This window comes from Stegodyphus dumicola, chromosome 9 (genome assembly GCF_044657685.1).
Source record: "Stegodyphus dumicola isolate Sdum_Otavi_A_Nest chromosome 9, ASM4465768v1".
Classification (NCBI taxonomy): Eukaryota; Metazoa; Arthropoda; class Arachnida; order Araneae; family Eresidae; genus Stegodyphus; species Stegodyphus dumicola.
In genome coordinates, this window is record NC_140776.1 from 99,527,590 (window position 1) to 99,547,157 (window position 19,568).

The 19,568-nt window shown below is 31.8% G+C and overlaps 1 protein-coding gene across 4 annotated transcripts in view; it reads left to right on the top strand.

The window, feature by feature from the left end:
- The window catches only part of LOC118187728 (metal cation symporter ZIP14-like), a 177,234-nt gene that overhangs the window by 121,191 nt on the left and 36,475 nt on the right, over positions 1-19,568 (top strand). For 2 of the 4 annotated variants that reach the window (XM_085823801.1, XM_085823802.1), the window contains exon 2: positions 16,200-16,564. In XM_085823801.1, the coding sequence (XP_085679927.1) occupies positions 16,241-16,564 (324 nt within the window). In that variant the 5' untranslated portion in view covers positions 16,200-16,240. Of the gene's footprint in view, positions 1-15,136; positions 15,386-16,199; positions 16,565-19,568 lie in introns of those variants that run through there. The other 2 variants (XM_035358004.2, XM_035358003.2) reach the window with 2 other exon arrangements.

Sequence of the window (19,568 nt, forward strand, 5' to 3'; positions counted from 1 at the left end):
AATTAAAATACCTTGAATGTTCTATTAACAGCATATTTTGCCCAACGGAGTGTATTTTGCTACTTATACAATTTGCTCGTCATTGCGCATAAATATTTTCTGCAAAAGTTTCTATTTTTTTAGGCACTTTATAAGTGCATGCATATGTCTCAAGTCAACATTTCGGGAAACAACTCTACAGAAAAGTCTTTTCGATCACTCTTTGTTACACAATAACCAAATCAAAATTAATTTTCCCTCTTTGCATATCTTGTTTAAAACTCGAAAACTGATATTCGCTTGGCTTTAAAGGTTTGATTTACAAGAGAGAAATACTTGAAAACTTTTTTTAAGAAAACTGACTTCATACGTAAAAACATACATCGATGTATTCAATTCTTTTTGTTGCAGGGACTAGAATACAGGGTGCAATTAAGAGTTTTCAAATTCTTCCCTTGAATTTCTGTCGAACTTGCTGGCTCCTTGGCAGTTTTCTCCTTGTCTAAAGAGCCAATTTCCCGTAGAAAGTCCTCCACGAATGTTATTCCCCTTTAAAGCAGAAAGCCGTCGTGCCCTTTGCCTAATCCAAATGATCCAGCCCAGTCCAATTTTATTCAGCCATCGGTTGGTATGCAACAGTAAATCAGTATGTAAATTAAATGAATTAAGCAAGAAATGCATAAAAGCGTTTAATTTTAATCTGCTATTAATTTATTTTCATTCAAGTTTATCCTTCACTGAAGTTCAGGAGGCTGAGAAAGTGGAGAATACCCGGGGATTAATAAAAGATTTTTCAGAAATGAAAGAAAACAAGATGAAATTTTAACAAATCAAAATTTTTTTATTTATTTATGGTAACTTTTGTCATCAGTTTTATCAGTCACATGATATAGCCGTCCTATTTTCTTAAATACCAAGAATTTAGAGCTCATAGAAAAAAGAGAATTAGAGACTTTAAGATTATCAATTATACCAAAAGAGAATTAGAGATTATGCCAACATTTAAAGCTGCATCGGAAATTTTAAACGTATATGGCTATCCTAATTTAAAATTTTTGTAATTTTGATGTTGAATTGTATGTAGCGTAAGTGAATGATACTTAATAAAAAAGATAAAAAGATAAAAAGACAAAAACAAGGGTTAGTAGTGCAACAGCAGACTGATATATGCGAGCCAGAAACCTTAAAAAACCCTTTTGTGCAACCGTTAAAATCTGAAACCTTTTCATTTTTTAATTAAAAAATATTTTCTTGTTCACGTACAATTACTTGAATTTTCGAGTTTTGTAAAAAGTAAAAAAAAAAATTAATTAAAATTTCACATTTTATTTTGTTAAGAAAAAGTGCTTAAAAGAGCCTTTTGTTAAAATTTTCATCCATCTTCTGATCAGAACTACAGTCGGATGAAGCAATGCTTGATGATTTTCTCATCTCGGCATTATGGGAATGTTCTTAGAAAGTCTACGCAAGAGGAAAATCGTGAAAATACTCTTGCAGCCAACCCATTAGCCATAGGATTTGAACCCAGGTTGAACTACAATATATTTAATTTTAGGGCTGAGAATTGGCATTTCCTGCACTATCTGCGTTAGGAAAAAAATACTTAAATTGCTAAATACATCTTCTCGTTTTGAAAGCTGAATCATCATTTAAAATTAAATTGCTTGTTAGCTTTCTATTTCGCTTTAAGAGTTGCTTAAAACATATTTCTTATTTAAAGGCAAAATACAGTGAATCCTTTCGCTCTCCTCCCGCAGACAACTCCTCTGAAAATAGTTAATATTTCTGAGAAATAAACATCAGTAGTGAACATTAGAATAGCATTCTGTAAGACGACTGCATTCTGACTCAACAGAGATTATCCAATACATACCGCAACCACCAAAGTTTCTAATTTCGCTCTTAAATTAAAGTTCTTTATGTGATTCATATGGTAAATAAGTTATTATACTTCCAATTTTTATTCCATTAGCAAAATTATTTGTATGGAAAATAAGTTAATTGTTAACTCAGTGTGATTTGTACGATAAAGCGCACCACACGACTGTTCTTCATGTAGTCTGTTTGTTCGTCAGTCTATACCTTAAGCTTGCTTCATGCTTTTTAACAATTAGCTGCTTTGGATGATCTATCACATTTCGATATTGTTTGTATTAATATCTCATTTTCTATTTTGAGCAGCTAAAACTGATAAAATAAGGTTGAAACGGTGCCAAAACAGCTAATTTTTACCTTAATATTTGCAAGTCGAAAAACAAAAGTTTTAAATTTAGAAACATGACCAAATGTTGCTGAAGATATTACAGAGAGACTCTGTCTCAAAGGATTGGCAGACTTCAGTGAACCGGTAGTTTAATAGCGGGTGAATGATTTGAAAATTTTTAAGCAAAGTTTACACGCAAAATTTTTTCTAACTTTGTTTTCCTCTTAAAACAAGATTTACTTAAAATTTATAAAATTTCCAATAAGACAGCTAGAGTTTTCACTGATTTTCTTTGTAATTAACTCGTGATTTTATTCGTGTAAGAGTATTAATAAACCAACGTATTTCATTCTACCTCAAAAATGTTTTAGCAGACTTCTGAAACCTTGAACAGAATCAATCTGTTGCGCAAATCGGCATTCGTCTTCACGCTGACTTATCTAAGATCACCAACCCAACACATTAAAACAAAATTAAATTTAACTTTCAAACAAAATCTGAAGCTTTCAGATTTTATATTACGCCCAAATGGGACATTTTTTTAACGTTTTGTGTGTTACCTTTATTTATTAAATATCATGTTCTTCGCACTTAGACCATAAAATTCAATTCAACAGCAGTATCACAAAATAATTTAAAAAGAGCATATCTTTAGAATTTCGATACACATTCTAACGCGCGGGAGATAAAAATGTTTTCTTTTTTCGTACAGTGTTGACATTGCTCGCTTTGAAATCGTTGAGCTTTTAGTCAAAAATTCGTTAAAGTTTTACGAAATATGAAATCGATAATAAAACAAATTCCAAATTTGGGCTCTCAGATGCCCATACTCGAGTGGAGGACTACATCATTTAAATTTTGATGTCTCAAGGTACCTTGTTATTTCACAGTGCAAGAAACATACATACATTCATGCAAATTCATCATTATTTAATTTATTTAAATATAATGCAAGACTCTAATATGTGGTGGCGACAAATTTAAAAGTGAAACGCCGTTTATAATGAACCAACGCAATATGCCAAAACGAAATTTATAACCCTTCTGGGCAAATTGTCCCTTTAGGCGACGAATTGGGGGGGGGGGAATCGTAAGTGGTCATTCTAGGAAAATTTCATTGTTTGGAATTATTTATTTTCATATTTCTGTTTCAGGCATGTTAGGTAGAAAATTACTGAAGTAGTGGAAAAGTGTCCAGTTTTCTTTTATAAATAATTGTATTTACATTATAATTTATTATCATTTAACAAATTTGGTTAAATTTTATATTCGGTAGTTATTTCGTTGTCATGTGTCATGTAAAACAATATCTTTGATTTGAAATATCTGTTTTAAATGCATGCTGCACGTATAATCAAAAATGTAACTCATTAGTAGAGATTAAGAACATTAAAATCTGAGCATTCAAAAATTGTATGAAAAAAGATAAAAGTTAAGAGATAAATCAGACTATGTACTTAAGTAAATGTATAGCGCTTAATATTGTAAAATAAAAATGGATTGGAAAAATGTGTTATTGAGGCAAGTTTTTTTAATACATTTAAAATTTTTTCATGTAAAAATTGCTAAATGTATTACGATTTCGAGTTTAGTGAAAATATGCTAGACTCGTTTGTTTTGCTGTAAATACGCATTTTGCTTAGCATCATCTAAGTGTTACATTACAGTTCTTCAAATACATTTGTGTTCTGTTCTATCTGACCACTGCAAATAGTATTACTTTTAAAACGATTAATATGCAAAAAAGTTTTCGAAATAAAATGATGAATAAAGTAAATTATGTAACATCAGTCTGATCGTGCCACAGACAGCATAAATTTAAAAGGGAGCCCCCATCTTCGAACGGAGAGCCCCATGGTTTCTCAAACCGGCCTTAACTATCACGTTACTTACTGGCCATTATTTATATAACACCATGGTTCTCTTGTTTCTAGGGAGAATATTCTTGTTTTTCAAAGTAAATATTATCAAGTAAAAGTTTTTAAAGTGCATCATAGTATTTCGTTCTTTGATAAACGAAATAATTAAGCTAATGAATCTATTTCTTATGGTTAGAAAAGTTTTACGACATGCAAAATGAGCTAATGATGAAAGCACATTTTTTTTTGCTGAAAATATTGAGGCATATATCTTCGTAGAAAAATTGTTTGGTACGTGTTTATAAGGTATTTTCTCTCTCCTTTCTGCATGCCTTCGTGGTATAACGGTAGCACACTCGGCGCGTATTCGAGAAGTCCAGGTTCGAATCCCGGCTAGGGCATTGCTCAGTCTTGATGTCTTCTGCTTCAAAATATCCTAATGACTCTACAGTGGCGCTCGAACTAAAATGTAGTGGATGATGATTCCTCATCACCGGAATTTGGCGGCTGCATGCCTTAATCCCCAGTCGTCCTTTAAGAGGGGTGTATATAAGGTATTTTCTCCCTTTTTTCCTGTATGCTTTCGTGATGTAACGGTAGCACCCTCGGCTCGTATTCGAGAGGTCCAAGTTCGAGTCCCGGAGAAGGCAGTGCTCATTTTTCCCGTCTCCTTCTTCAAAATATCCTTGTGAACTTCTACATGTTGTCCTGAAACTAAAAAGATTCTGAAAACTGAAATTCTGAATTCTGAAACTAAAAGATAACTGAAAAGATTCCTGGTGTGTATTTTTATAATCAAATCTAATATCTAATCTCTTGAACAGCAGGAACCGAAATGGGATCTTATGGGCTGTTAAAAATGAATGATCCAAAAAGCTTGGAAAATTAAACGCAGAACAATTATTGAAGGGAATTCTTAAGCGAAAGTAGAAAGGTTTGAACAAAACTCGAAAGTGAAAGCGCTGACGAAAGAAGAATAATTTTAAGAAAAAAGGAAAAACGAAACATTAGCTCTTAACGTGAAAAATAATAACAAACAGAAAAGACTGTAATACTGTTTTAGAATTAATGAGGGTGTAATACTGAGAAATTGGAAGTAATAAAAAATTTTAAACGCTCGTGGATTAATTAAAACAGTATACGGTAGGTAAAGGTAAAAGGATGAAAATAAAACTCTCAATTTAAGGATACACAGCAGCAAAAAAAATCGTTCTCAAAGCTGTGCCTTCAGTATTTCAAAAGTTATTAAATTTTTCCGCAGAAACACATGAACTGAAGTGCTGATTGAAGAAATTGCAGACGGGTTCGCTGTTAAACTGGTAATTTTTGCAACCGAAAAGAATTTGTCTTGATAAAGTGCCTGATACTCCCCTGCTAAAGGAAAAAATGTTAGTAACTCCCTCTTGGCGACTGATAGCCGCAGGCTCATTTAGGGTTTGGACGGTAGAGAAGCAACTGCCCGATAGCCATAGAGAGTTGCATTTACAAATATATGCCATAATTTGTACTGTATAGGAGAAGTGTTCTTGATACGTTAAAGACAGACATATTAATATTAATTGTATGTGATAACTCCCTATATATGCATGTATACATAAAATAAATTTAATACACGTGGAAATGTTTTAAAGTGCCTCCTTCCTTTGTCGACTACAAGCAATACTTAACCGAACCAGCAACTACACTCGATGTTCATTTTTGGGTGACACTGATGTTTTGAAAACTGTAAGGCCAGTGGAGTGCCGTGGTTTTAACCGAAGGGAACAGGGTATGAAGAAAAATTATAAGCCTCTCTAAGATGGGCGGTACCCAGCAGTGATCGTTTTAAAAAGCATGTTAGGTAAAAATACACTTGAAAGTGTTATTGCATAAAATATTGCGAGATACGCTTTGTATCTCTAGACAGTGGTTCTCGAATGCTGACTATGACGCTCGAATGCGGTCAGTCATAAATTAGGAACCATCCTAAACTCGAGAAACCTTTTCATCGTCTATGGACCATTTTTCAAATTACAAATAAACTGCGGGTCGCTGTTTTCTAGTTAATTTTCTAATGCCATGTAAATATTTAATTGTTTTTAATTCAGAATTTACATACACATTAAATTATTAAATTATATTTACATGTCTTTGATAAAGAGTAATTCAGTGAAATTCAATGATAAAGAGTTATAAAATATTCTACGGAATTACTTCGCTTCGTAGACTTTCTGTAATCGTCATCATATTTCTTAATTCCGTTTCTAAGCCGTTTATGTACCTTATTTTTTCTGCTCTGAATTATATTTAGACAATTATTTCACATAATTATAGCTGAAAATTATAGCTTTATTAATGAAGAATTTTAGGATAAAGAAAGAGTTAAATCCTTTTCTAATTATTCCTGAAGCATTTAAATTGAAAAATAAAATAAAATAAAATAAAAAATGGCACATTAATACGGATCACTGAATTAAGGTGCTCGACGGAGGACAGATTAATTAGCTAATAAATTTTAATTTTGAGTAAAAAGGAATTTATCTGCATTCTGTAGCTAAGCAATCATTTAAAAAAAAAAAAAAAAAATTCTATTCTCGCAGTCATAATATTTTTCTTAAATATTCAGCTAATTCTTATTCAAATATTCCAATCCATTATAATTAGTAATAAATCAATACAGTAAATAAATAATACAGTTACAGTGTTTAAAAAAATCCCTTTGTTTAAAAGTAGATACTAATTATTATACCTTGGCCTAAAAATAAAAGCTGCGAGTTAGAATTAAGGGAGTTGTTCTTAGGAAGCCTTAATTAAAAATAATTATAGGAAATGTTAATCAATGCGTAATATTTGATTTGGATTAAACACTTACTCACTATATGATCAAGTATATGGCAAACAGATATTCCGCATTTTTAAAGAAACGAAAGTTGAATAAAAATTAATTATATTTTCGTTTTTTCGACTGCAAAACCATCTTAAAATACTATCGGATTTAATCTTTAAATTATTCCAATAATATTCAGTAAAATGAGCGACATTATTCTTAACTATAATTCACTAACGCAAATCCTATTTTGGTTTTAAATGATTTTCATTAATTACGTTAGTGATGTTGATATTTGTAGAAACTATAAACAAAAATTGTTATAAATACCTTATTTTTTATGTTTATGTAATATATTATTAAAAAGCTTATTTTTTTAGTTATCTCAGTTTTTGTACAGTTAAACAATAAACTATTTTAATATGTAAGAATGAAAGAAATAAAATTAATTATTTGCTGATATTTGGAAAAATTTCATCTGGCAATAAACATAAGTATCTGTAATTATTTTTAAACCACCCCACTTCCAGCTCCATTCAAGTTTTTATTCCTTATATATTGAAACTGAGCGAGACCTAAAAACATCTTTCTTTTACAGTATATCTCGCCTTATTAACCCTAACACCCCCGTTTACTTTCCCGTTCGTCATTAAATTCATTCTCTTCTACTTGACAGCATTTGCAACGGGACTCTCAACTTTTTTAGCCACATGAACCCATTTCACCATCGCTTGAAGAAAATACTCCCCTTTTTTTCCCAAACTCGAGAAATATATACACAAATTCATATAAATTTATATTGCTTTTTTTTAACTTGTTTTATTTATTAAACAACAGAAAGTAAAAGAAAATGTTGACAAATACCAAAACTTGAATAATACTTGTATTTTATGTTCATAAACTAACACTAAATGCTTAATATATAAATAAAACGTTGACACCCTCCCCTCCCCCGAAGCTACGCAGTTCCCCCGATTGAGAATCCCTGCTCTAGACCATTGATGCTTTTTTTTTTTTTTTTTTTTTTTTTTTTTTTTGTTAAGATAGAGGTTTCACATTTTTTTCACACGTTATTATCACGCTTTTGGTAAAACTGTGAATGGAATTAACAATAATATTCGTAGTTATCGTTTAAAAAATATTTAATCGAAGATAGTCTGATTCTCTAACATTTTTATTAATTTTAATAAGAGAAGCATATAATATTCCGTACATGGTTTGGTGCGATATATCTCAAGCAGCGGACAAAAACGCTTGGAGAAAAGTGAAAAAGTATCAATATTTAAAATCATAAGAGCACATTTTAAAAAGTAGATTTTTTAATAATTTTAAATTTTATTCAAACAACCAATTCAATAATAATTTTTTTGCAGTTTGCATTTCTTTGTTAAAATGTAATGCAAATACATATCATGAAAAAAAGGGGTATTCTACACATAATGAAAATTCTTATCTAAGTTTTTTTTATTTTGCATTTTTGATAATTCAGCACTTTAAAACATTACAGAATTTTTTATTTTGAAGTAAGTTGTGTGAAATATTTTATGTATCTGGTACATTGGTTATCATTAATTAAGGGAAAATCACAAAAATGACGATTACTCAAATGCAGAATTTAATGTAATTGACCCACAGTATACAATAACGGTATAAAATAACATGAAAAGAAATTCCCAGACAATTATGGCGTTTTAGAAATTAGCATACGTATAAAATTAACAAATCGGGTGTGTCAATTTGGCATAGGAAAATTAGGGGAGATCAACATGGAGTATGATCCTCCTAGAAGCAATAAAGCACATACAGCGATGTGCAATGCAGTCAATTATACAGTCTATCATTTCTATAGTAAGTAAGTGCCATTCCTCTTGCAAAGAAGTTGCAAGCTGAGCAATAGTCTGAAGAGGGGGGATGAGAGCAGCTATATGTCTTCCTAAAACATCCCAAGTACGCTCGATAGGATTCAGGGCCGGTGATCGAGCTGGCCACTCCATGCACTGAATTGTTTGCTGCTGAAGATAATGATCCACGATGCTAGCCCTGTGCGGTCTAGAGTTGTCGTCCTGTAGTAGGGAATTATCACCTATTGTCCTGGCAGAAGGACGCCCGTAAGCATCAAGGATGTCATCTCTATAGGCCTGAATATTCATAGTTCCATGTTGAAAGACATGGAAATCTGTGCGTCCACCCAAAGAGATACCAACCCAAACACAGACACTACCTCCTCCGTATGCATCTCTTTCAAGGATGTTTGATGGGTGATAGCGGGTTCCCGGTTCTCTCCAAATCAAATGTCTCTATGGAGCTCCAAACTGTAGCTTTGGAGACTAAAACCTGGGCTCATCCGTAAAGAGCTGTCCGGTGGACATGTTGACGTGCCCAACCCAAACGATCTCTTCTATGACGTAACGTGAGTGGCACGCAAATGGCTGGCCGCCTTGCGTACAGACCTCCTTCGTGAAGCTTTCTACGTGCGGTTGACTTTGACATCAACCTTCCAGTGGCTACAGCAAGGGAGGATTTGAGTCGGAGTTGAGGGTCTTTTCTGCGCATAACAACAAATGTCGGTCATCAGTGCTCGTCGTAGCGGTTACTGTCCTTGGATGAACCTCCTGGATGCCGAATCTGTGGTTAATCTGTTGTTGCCAAAGTTTAAACAACAATAGGATTCACATTTAGTCATCTGGTCACTTCTGTCTTTGTCCTGCCTCCCCAGTAGCTCTTGTCTCGCAATTTTTCGGGAAAATGATGCCTGGAGGTCATTGTTATAAATTAACTATTCCGGATTTCTTATCTTTGTATAACAGTGAAATTTGCAGGCTTGCTCTGAAATATGCAATTTTATGCTCCTCGCAGATGACGTATTTCGATTGCAGAGCCACTAATTTGCATACTGCAGTTTTACTCAGCAATTCTTATTTGGCGACATATTCAGATTTTGAAACTGGATTATTTTTGAACGAGTTACCGTTATTTTTGCGATTTTTTCCCCTTAACTTTTAGAAATCAATGTATTTCGATTTATCTGTTTATCTGACTGTGTACATGAAACTGTGACAGATTTGGTGCTAAGCGGTTCATTGAGCAGCTAATAAACTTAAATTGATTTTTTTTTGCATGTTCAATTTTGTTGACATGCACGGTTTAAAAAGTTTAAGTCTTTTTTGTAAGTAAGACAGAGGTTTCAAATTATTTGCGCGTACTGATTATTATGTATTTGATGCAACTGTGCATGGAAGAAACAAATCTGTTGTTTTAACAAGTGGCATCGAAACTAAGAAACGTGTTACACAATAATTCATTACCACCAGGTTTGACTACTGGACCCTCTTCTCTCCAGTTGTCTTTTAAGTAGGAGAAGGATGTAAGGCATTTTTCCCTTCCTTATCACAAACCAGCAGTGGCACACCAATATAGTCTCTGAACACTGATGTTTCGACCCGGTTTCCAATCTCTGCCAACCAATGCGTTTTCGTGATTTTTCCCATGTGTAATGTGGATGCGGAACAGTTCCCTAAGAAAGCCCTCCACGAAGGTATCCCTTTCCTAAGGCAGATAGCCCTTATGGCGCTTTGCCATAGTCAAATAAACCTAGCCTTTCATCACGCATACCTTCGTGATACAAATGAAAACCACGTCTGGCTGGCATTGGAAGGTCGAGAGTTCGAATTCCAACGAGAGTATCGCTGATTTCCCATGTTTCCTGTATTTGAAAACAAGAAAATCTTAAATTTCTGCAATTTCTACAAGCTTTCATGTTTCCTGCTTTATATATTATTGAATTTATTATCTCCTTTAAAATATATATTCAAAACTTAAATTTCTCTTTTAATAAAAGTTTAACACACAATTCGTTACATTCTTCTTTTTTCTTTTTCTTTTTTGCTCTACACAGAGCAGAGAAAAGAAGTTATCTAATTAAGGGAGCTAAAAGAAGCATTCAAAATTCCATGCATAGTTTTATGTAGCATATCTCTAATAAAAAAAATATAAAGCATAAATGTCAGTGTTTAAAAATGTTATGCAAATTAAAAAAAATTGAATTTTTTTAAATAATTTAAAATTTTATTTAAAAACAATTTAATATCCTTTTTAAATTCTGTTTTTAAATTTTTTCTTAAAATATAATACAGCCTGTAGTTTTCTGTATAAATTCGAAAATATAAAAAATAGTTAAATGAATACTGTATTCCTTCAAATTAACTTCGTCCTAAACGTTTTAATTTCATATGCAGTTACATACACATTCTAAATAAGCTTAAAATAGTTTTTCTCATGAAATTTGATATTAAAAAATAATTAATCAAAATTGTATAGATATAATGCTTGTAAGCTTAGACTTCCAATTACAATTAATCTACTCTAAATAATGTTACCAGACTGACTACCTTCACCTCGTTTTAGCTTAGAGTAGTTATCATAATTAAAACTTCGTTTCCACCAGAGGCTGAGCGATAAAATCACTAAACATTGATTGTTCGGCTCGAGTTAATCATGCTAATGGCCTAACTTCACAGAATTTTCCTGGATTTCCTTCATATGTAGCATGAACACCATCCAGTTTCCCTTAAAAAATCTTCCACGAAAGCATCCACTCCCTTAAGTAGATAATCATGCTGTGCTTAACCAATTAACCCAACCTAACCTACACTTACAAGGTATTTCTCCCGTCTTCTTAGCATACATTCGTGGTGTAATGGTCAACACGGTGCGTATTCGAGAGGTCTGAGGTTCGAGTCCCGGTGAGGGCATTGCTCATTTTTAATGTCGCCTGCTTCAAAATAACCTAATGTATCTACAGTGGCGCCCAAGGGAAGAAAGGGTGGTGGATGATTATTCTCCACCAGCAGGATTTGAGACTGGGTATTAGGAGACCCAGTCGCCCTTTAAAAGGGGGGAGTATATAAGGAATTCCTCCCGCCTTCTTAGCATGCCTTCGTGATATAATGGCATGTATTCGAGAGGTCCGTGATTGAGTCCCGGCGAGGGCACTGCTCATTTTTCATGTCTGTTGCTTCGAAATAATCTAATACCTACACGCTGATAACAACAAATGTGTAAAAATAAATAAACTATGTGTTGATACTTCAGCTAGATGTTTATAACAAAAAGACTTCCGCTACTTGCAGCCAGAGAATGCAGTAGTAACTCTATGTTTATAGATCGAAATATTAAAAACTAAAGACCTGATTTCTGTGACGACATGTCTTCCCCGTTACTGCTACTGAAAATGTAACTTACCAGTAATCATCATTCCAGTAAGAAGAAACAGGATCACTGCGCACTACGTTAAGCTGCCAAAGCTATATCGCTAAACTTAGATTCTCCCTTGTTCTTGTTTTTACTTTCTAATAAAGAAGGTGAAACAGTAAAAGTGCATATAAAATTTTAACATAAGAAATAACGTGCTAATTAAACTTTGCAAAGTTATAGAATTATTACAAGAATTTGACTAGTAACGTTCTTTCATGCTGTGCTCAAGAAAAGCAGATATTAGTTTTTTTTTTTTTTTTTTTTTTTTTTTATAATTTGGAAATATGTAAGTTGCAGGGAAATGCTGATGCTAATTTCAGTAAGTTGATTCACATAAAATAACTTATTTAGTCACACTATCAGCATTAATTAATAGGACCTTGAATTTCATTAACTTTTCAGTTAGACAGTTTCTTAATAATAATGAGGAGCAAAAATTAACGATAATTAGCGATAGCAATTAACTATAAAAATGATTGGGAAATTTCGAAACTAAGTTAAATAAAGTCTTTATACTGCAGAGACTCCATTACAGATATACCTGCTTGCAGAACTTTATTGTTTTTAAGACAAAGGCCATCAGATGTCATAGATCTTAAATGCTTAAATCAGTCCTTAGATATAGCCTATCCATTTACACTTTCTACAGAGGCTTGAAGTAGAAGAAGACCTTCTGTAGTAGGCCTTCTGTTTAAGAAGGTATTGCCCCCCCCCCAAATATGGGACAGTTCTATATCTCGCGTCCTACTGGGCCGATTGGCGGAATTTAACTTGCGTTTTTTATATCTCGAAACCACGGCTTAGGTGATAATTAGATTTATATATAGCATTGTTCTAACGTAAGTATTTTCACATAAAATCGGTCTTTTCTGAATACGAAAATGACATGCCTAACTAAATCAACTAACTTAGGGGGTTGAAACAGGCGAACAGTACATAACAAGCATAGATGCGGGACTGTATTTGTGACCCAAAATTCTTCATTATGTATTATTAAATGTACCTTTATACATGAAAAAAACGGAAGCCGTTGGACGCTAGCAATTTAAAATTTTGCCGATGATCTATAAAGCATAAGAATATCACGTGCATTGCTATGATAAAACCATTTTCATAAATTTTAAAATTTTCCATGCTTTGCTGCGGAATAATCTTTATCGAATGTTGTATTATTGATGTTAGTTGAGGCAACGTGTTTAAATAAAACCAAGATTACTTACATTTATTTATTATGCAATAACTATAAACTGTTCGAAAACATCGTCAGTGTTAGAGATTTCATAAAGTTCTAAAGATTGAAATATATTGCCGAATTACTCTACATAACTTACAAAGGTTTACATATTAAATTACTACTGAATAGTCATAATATTGCAATAACAGGATTTTTCAAAATATATTTAATGTGAAAAAACGCAGATTAACGTTTTTTTTGCGGACGCTCTTTATGCTTTATTCATAAATTGCATAATGGAGTTTCATACATAACTTTAAAGACTGAATTTTATTAGCCGTTTCTGGTTAGGAACACATGGTATAAATGAAACGACTTAATTTATATTATTTCTGTAGTAAAATTTCATTAAATATTTATTATGCAACAGAACCTTTTAAAAGTTGTGTCGTTAGAAAGTATTATTACCATTTCCCGACGAATATTGATTAAACTGCTTTAAAACACGTAAAGATTAAAAAAATAAGTGCAGAATAGGCACGAAACGGTCATTTTGGGATTTCAGCCTGACTTAATCATATAACAACAAAGCCGTATGTTTCGCAGGGACAAGCAGCAAAGAAGCCCACTAGTGACAGAGCGATAAAGTCGCTGAGCATTGGTAATTCGGTCCGGTATTCGAAACCCGGCGAACGGGTTGGTTGCAGGGCGTTTTCGTGGTTTGCCCCCATGTGTAACTTGGATATGAACTAACGTCTTTACGAGCCAGTTGCCCTTGGAAAGTCCTCCACGAAGGCATCCCTCCCCTTCGGCAGATAGCCCTCGTGGCTTTGCCGTAATTACATAAGCCAGACCAAACCTTTAAAAGTCCTCCACGACACATCGTTCCCTTTGGTGGACATTACTGTGCGTGTCGCCGTAATCAAATAAAGCAGAAAACGATCTTCTGATTATCCGCACCCGGTTTCAACTTTCAGTAGAATTACCATGGCATATTTACAAGCATACACGTGATAATAACCAACTCGTGTGTTCACGTACCCAATACTTTCTGAGTATACGAGGATTTACTTGTTTTAGTACTTTCCTGTTATCGGGGCGCCACTTAGTGTCAAATATAAATGCTGGCGGGAAATCTCTAACCTGGTGGCAATCATGGCGCAGAACTGTTCCAACTGTGCCTAATTTTTAGCTGCTAACATCTTTCAGTGTAAAATAAATATCTTTTTAAAAAATCTACATTTAATTATAATTTTTGTAACTCGTTACTTTATTTCTGCGGTGGTTTCGGGTGTCTAAAATAAAATGAATCTGAATGTAAATCTAGTAAGACCACAGTGCCAGTTTGCGCTATATGTATGTGCCATAATCGAAAAGAAAATTTTGAACTTGTCTGTATTTACCTTGACTTTGCGATCCTCATCATTTTCGCTTTCGGGTGTGAGGTGCGATAGGACCCTGAATTAAAGAACTAACGCGTATGGCCTTAGGATAAAAGTATTGCGCACCTTTGGTTTAATATGAAGAAAGTGAAAGAGCATAACGAAAAAAATAGGGAAACTAAAAGGGGGAAAGCAATGAAAAGAGACAGAGAGAGGAAAGAACACTGCGCATCATCTTCACATGGCAACCCTCCCCATGAATAGGCTTGGAACAGCGCGGCAAGAAAACAGAGGGGGGGGGGGAGACCTAAACCATTTTAGTTCCTATATTAATATAGTTCTTTACTGTGAAATATATTTAAATCTGTTCTAACGAATATATTTTAAAAAATAAAATAATAATGATTACCAAAGCGAAAACGAAACAAATATATTTTCTTCACGTGATCTGAATGCGGCGCTGTTCTCAGCACGCTAACCTTGCAAACCATGTTTTCATTGGGTAACGAAGCCGGCAATGGAACTGGTTCGTCGGCGATTTTATGTTTACCAATGTCCGCGGCATAACGCGGTGGATTTATATTTTCATCTGAACATTGGACTTATCATTCTGGTTGCAAAAATCATCTGTTTCATGTCATTCTTCTAATCATGCTGTATGTTGTAAATAAGTATTGTTGATTTCGCGTTTTCTCTTAACGTCACCGGATTTTGTTTGGATGTGTTATAGTAAGAGCATTTTCATTTAAACTGTCTTATTTTGACATAAAGATTTGATCAGTTATATATAAGTTTTGATTGTTTACAATAGCTTCAAAATATTTTGAGAGATTATTTGTGAAAAGGTTTTGTTCGTAGAAAGTTTATTAAGTCTTGATTTCATTTGTATAAAATCAGAAATAATTAGCATTTAAAAATAAATCTGTTTTATTTGCCGGTATATCACAATACCTTAGTATTTGTGCGAATATACATTAATTTGATTTATAAACGTTATAATTTACTAGCTTTATAATTGCTGCATAATCGTAATGCCAGACATATCGTTTTGATTGTGTTTTATTATTTTAATGTTCATTGTTGTTTAACTGTAGTAATATAAAACCTCTTTAAAAGTAGTTATGTGTTTTACTTTGTGTCAAGTCGTTTAAAGAGTGCTACATAACTTCCGTTAAAAATGACTTTTTCATATTTCTTAAATTTTGGTTGTAAAATAAGGTTGATCTTAAAAACTGAAAACAACCTCAGAGTTTTATCAAACTATATTTATGCATATTTCCATACCAAGTGCATTATGTACTATTAGAAAAGAAAATATTTGCATTTTTAAGTTTTTAATTTACCTTACTGTTGAAAAGTAAGGTTTTAAAGTTATATGATATCTATTATAAATTTGCATTATTATTGCAAAGTAAAATATGAAATATAAATATATTGTATCATTAAGTTATAATTTAAAATGTTTATATAATTATTATCTTCTATTTTTTGTTGATATATGTATCTGCAAAAAAATGTGCTGAAAATGAAATTTTTATTTCAGGTATTTTATCAATCTAGCATTTCCTCCTCAAGAAGTCAGCAATGTCTGTCTGGAAATTCAATATTCTTATTAGTTTAGCATACAGTTCATTATTACATATTAGCTTTTATGAAATTTGTAATGCTGAACAACCAATAATAGACAGTTTTGAAATATTAGAATCTCTTTCTCAAATTGCTCTTCTTAGGCATCATCCAAAATCTGCATATTCAAATTCTAGTAATGTGACAGAAAGTTTCACTTCATTATTGGAAGATCTGAGAAATCAGAATTTCACTGAAGAACATGAAAATGTCAATTGCTCATCATTGTCTAATTTTCCACTTTTGCCTCAGAATTTATGTAATGATGGATCTCTTTTTAAGGTAAGTGGAAAGCTATTATGACCTTAATTTTCAAAAAGCTTCAGTTGATAATTTTTTGAAATCTGTTTCAGTAACTTATTAATTTTATTTTGTTGAATTCATATGCTTGTGATGCTGAATTTTTAGGCTTCCCATTTATTTGCAGGCACATAAAAATTGATCAGGAAAAATATAAATATTTTTCAAAATGATCAGAAAAAAGCAGAATTTCATCCAGAAAGCAGAAAGTTGAATAAAGTGTACACCAGCTTTCTTCCCTAGTGAAAAGTTGATGTTTTAAATAGTACATAAAGAATAAAAGTTATCTTTCTAAAAACATTACAATAACTCTTTATCTATTTCTTAAAAAAGTAAATAAAGAGTTATTGTATTCTTTATTTTTCTTGAAAAAAGTGTTTTAATTGCCTGATATATGATGCTGTTCTACCGTAGTTTTATTTTCAACTTGTAGTGGAGGTTTCACTCTTCATTTTAGAAACATAACTCTTTTGTTACCTATCTTTTTAGAAGTGCTATTGCAGCTTCAAAAATAAATAATGCAGTTAAGAAATTATTATGCAGTGATTGCACATTATAAAATATGTAGATACATATTTCCATACCAAGTGTTCTATTATTTGAAATCGTACAAAATTGCAAAAATTTGAATTTTTGTGAAGTTAAGTTTTTAAGTTACCTTAATGTTGAAAAGTAAGGTTTTAAATTTATGTGTTGTCTATTATAAATTTGCACTTTTTTTTTTTTTTTTTTTTTTTGCTAAGTAAGTAAAACATCACATATAAAAATACTGTATCATTAAATTATAATTTAAAATGTTTACTTAATAATTATCCTCTATTTTAATTATTATTAAAATTAATTAAACACTTTTGTATTTCCCTCTAGTGTTATTATGAGACCTTTGGTTTTATTTTAAAATTCCAAAAGAATAATTTTATTTTCAATGATGTACTGTCATAAATTTTTTTACTCTGTTATCAAGACCAGATTCAGAAATGTATGTATATATTGCATGTGCATATATGTGTGCAAGTATACACACACATACATGCCTACGTACATGTATATATATGCAAACATGAACACATCCATGCATGCATACATACATATATTTTTAAATCCGGTCCTGATAAACAGAAGAGTACCTAAATTTATTTTGCAAAATGAACACTCTTCTGCTAATAGCGATTTGAAAAAAAAAAAAAAAAAAAAAAAATTCCAGGCTACTTTCCAGAATGGTTTATGCATGTATTTCATATATATATATTATACATGCATAATATAATATATGTCTTTGGATTTACAGCAATAGGTAAGATAAATTAATGTATTTAAATGCAGCACTGTAAAACATTATGAAAATAACAACTATTAAAAATAAACATGCATGGTAATTACAATGAAATCCAATAATTTAAATGTACTGAACACATATTAAAATAACACAAAAAATATCAAGACATGTTTTTAAGAGTTCAGTTATTCACAACAAAATAAATAATTTTATTTCTGGTTGTTTCAACAAGCATTTGAAGTTTGAATAGTGACTATTCTTATTTTGCCTCTGCTTCAGGGAGCTGCTAACCTCTACAATAAAGAAATTATGTTTTAATGGGCAAATGATCCTCTTTTAACAAAACCCACAGAATTAATTTTAACATTTTTTTAAAACTGTCATTTGCTTCTTTGCTGTAATTGTTTTAAGTAGTCGCTTTAATTTTTCCAAAAATACCCTGAAGAAAAAAGTGAATTTTGCTTTTTAATAAATTGTATTATTGATAGAAATGATAATAACTTTTTGGTTTTTTATTAAAATACAATAACTATTTAATAAAATCCTGCACTACCAGTAGCTAAATGGCTCTATCGGGCTCAAACCCAGGCAAACAGATTTACTGCATGGGTGTTTTTGGAGGTCTTTTCCCGTGTATAAGGTGAATATGAGCACCCTTTCTCTTAAGCAGATAGCCCTTCTGTTTCTTGACATATTCAAAAAATGTAACCTTTAATAATGTAGTTTGTAATTATTGCACTATATTTTTAGTACATGTATAAAATTATTCATTTGCTTGTACTTAATTTAATTATTAGTTTGATCAGAGAAACTGTTCTATTTGATTGTGAAGAATAAGTGACAGTCAGGCAAATTAAAAATTGAATTTCAGGAAGAACTTTGCAAATTATCATGTGCATTTAAAACTTAAAATTTATTTATTTTAAAATCTACATTAATGTAGTTTATTACTTCATGCCATAAATCACCAAATGTTTCACTGAAGTTTGTTTTTATTTAAAAATTTATATCAAGCTTATATACAAATTACTCCTATTTTATACTTATTATTTTGTTCATGTATATTGCAGATTATATAGAGAAATTTTCTTAGCTTGCATTATTTTATTTTAATAAATTTTCTTAGCTTGCATTATTTTATTTTTCAGTTTTTCTCTTCATTTGTGAATTTTAATAACTGTCTCTGTGAGGAAAATGTATTATACTATAAGATTTTGTGGTTAAAGCGCTAATGTTAATCAAAAACTTCATAGCTAATCAATCAGTCCATTTGAGTCATGCTTAATTATTCAGTTGCACTAAACCAGTATTGTCTTATTAATCGGTTAAAAATTGGCTTTTTAACAGCAGTTTGATCATCAGAACATGAAGTCCCGAAATTCTGAATACTTACATTCAGTTAAAAGAATTATTTTTTATTTTTAAATTTAAATCATGTTTGTGAAATCTGTGAATTTGGTTTAAAATTTTATATCATTTAAAGGCAATCTTATTTAATTTGCATTAAGGTGTTTATATCAAGATTTTAACATTGACATTAAATTCTTTAAATTAAGAAAAAAGTACTTCTTAAATTTCTCATCCTGTTTATGAAGTATTTAAAGATGTCCCTTAAAGCAATATGGGCTGAAATGTGCAATACCCATTGCAGAATTAAGGGAGGAACTTCTTCCCTCCATAACGAAAAAAGCAGTTGTTCAGGCCTTGTAA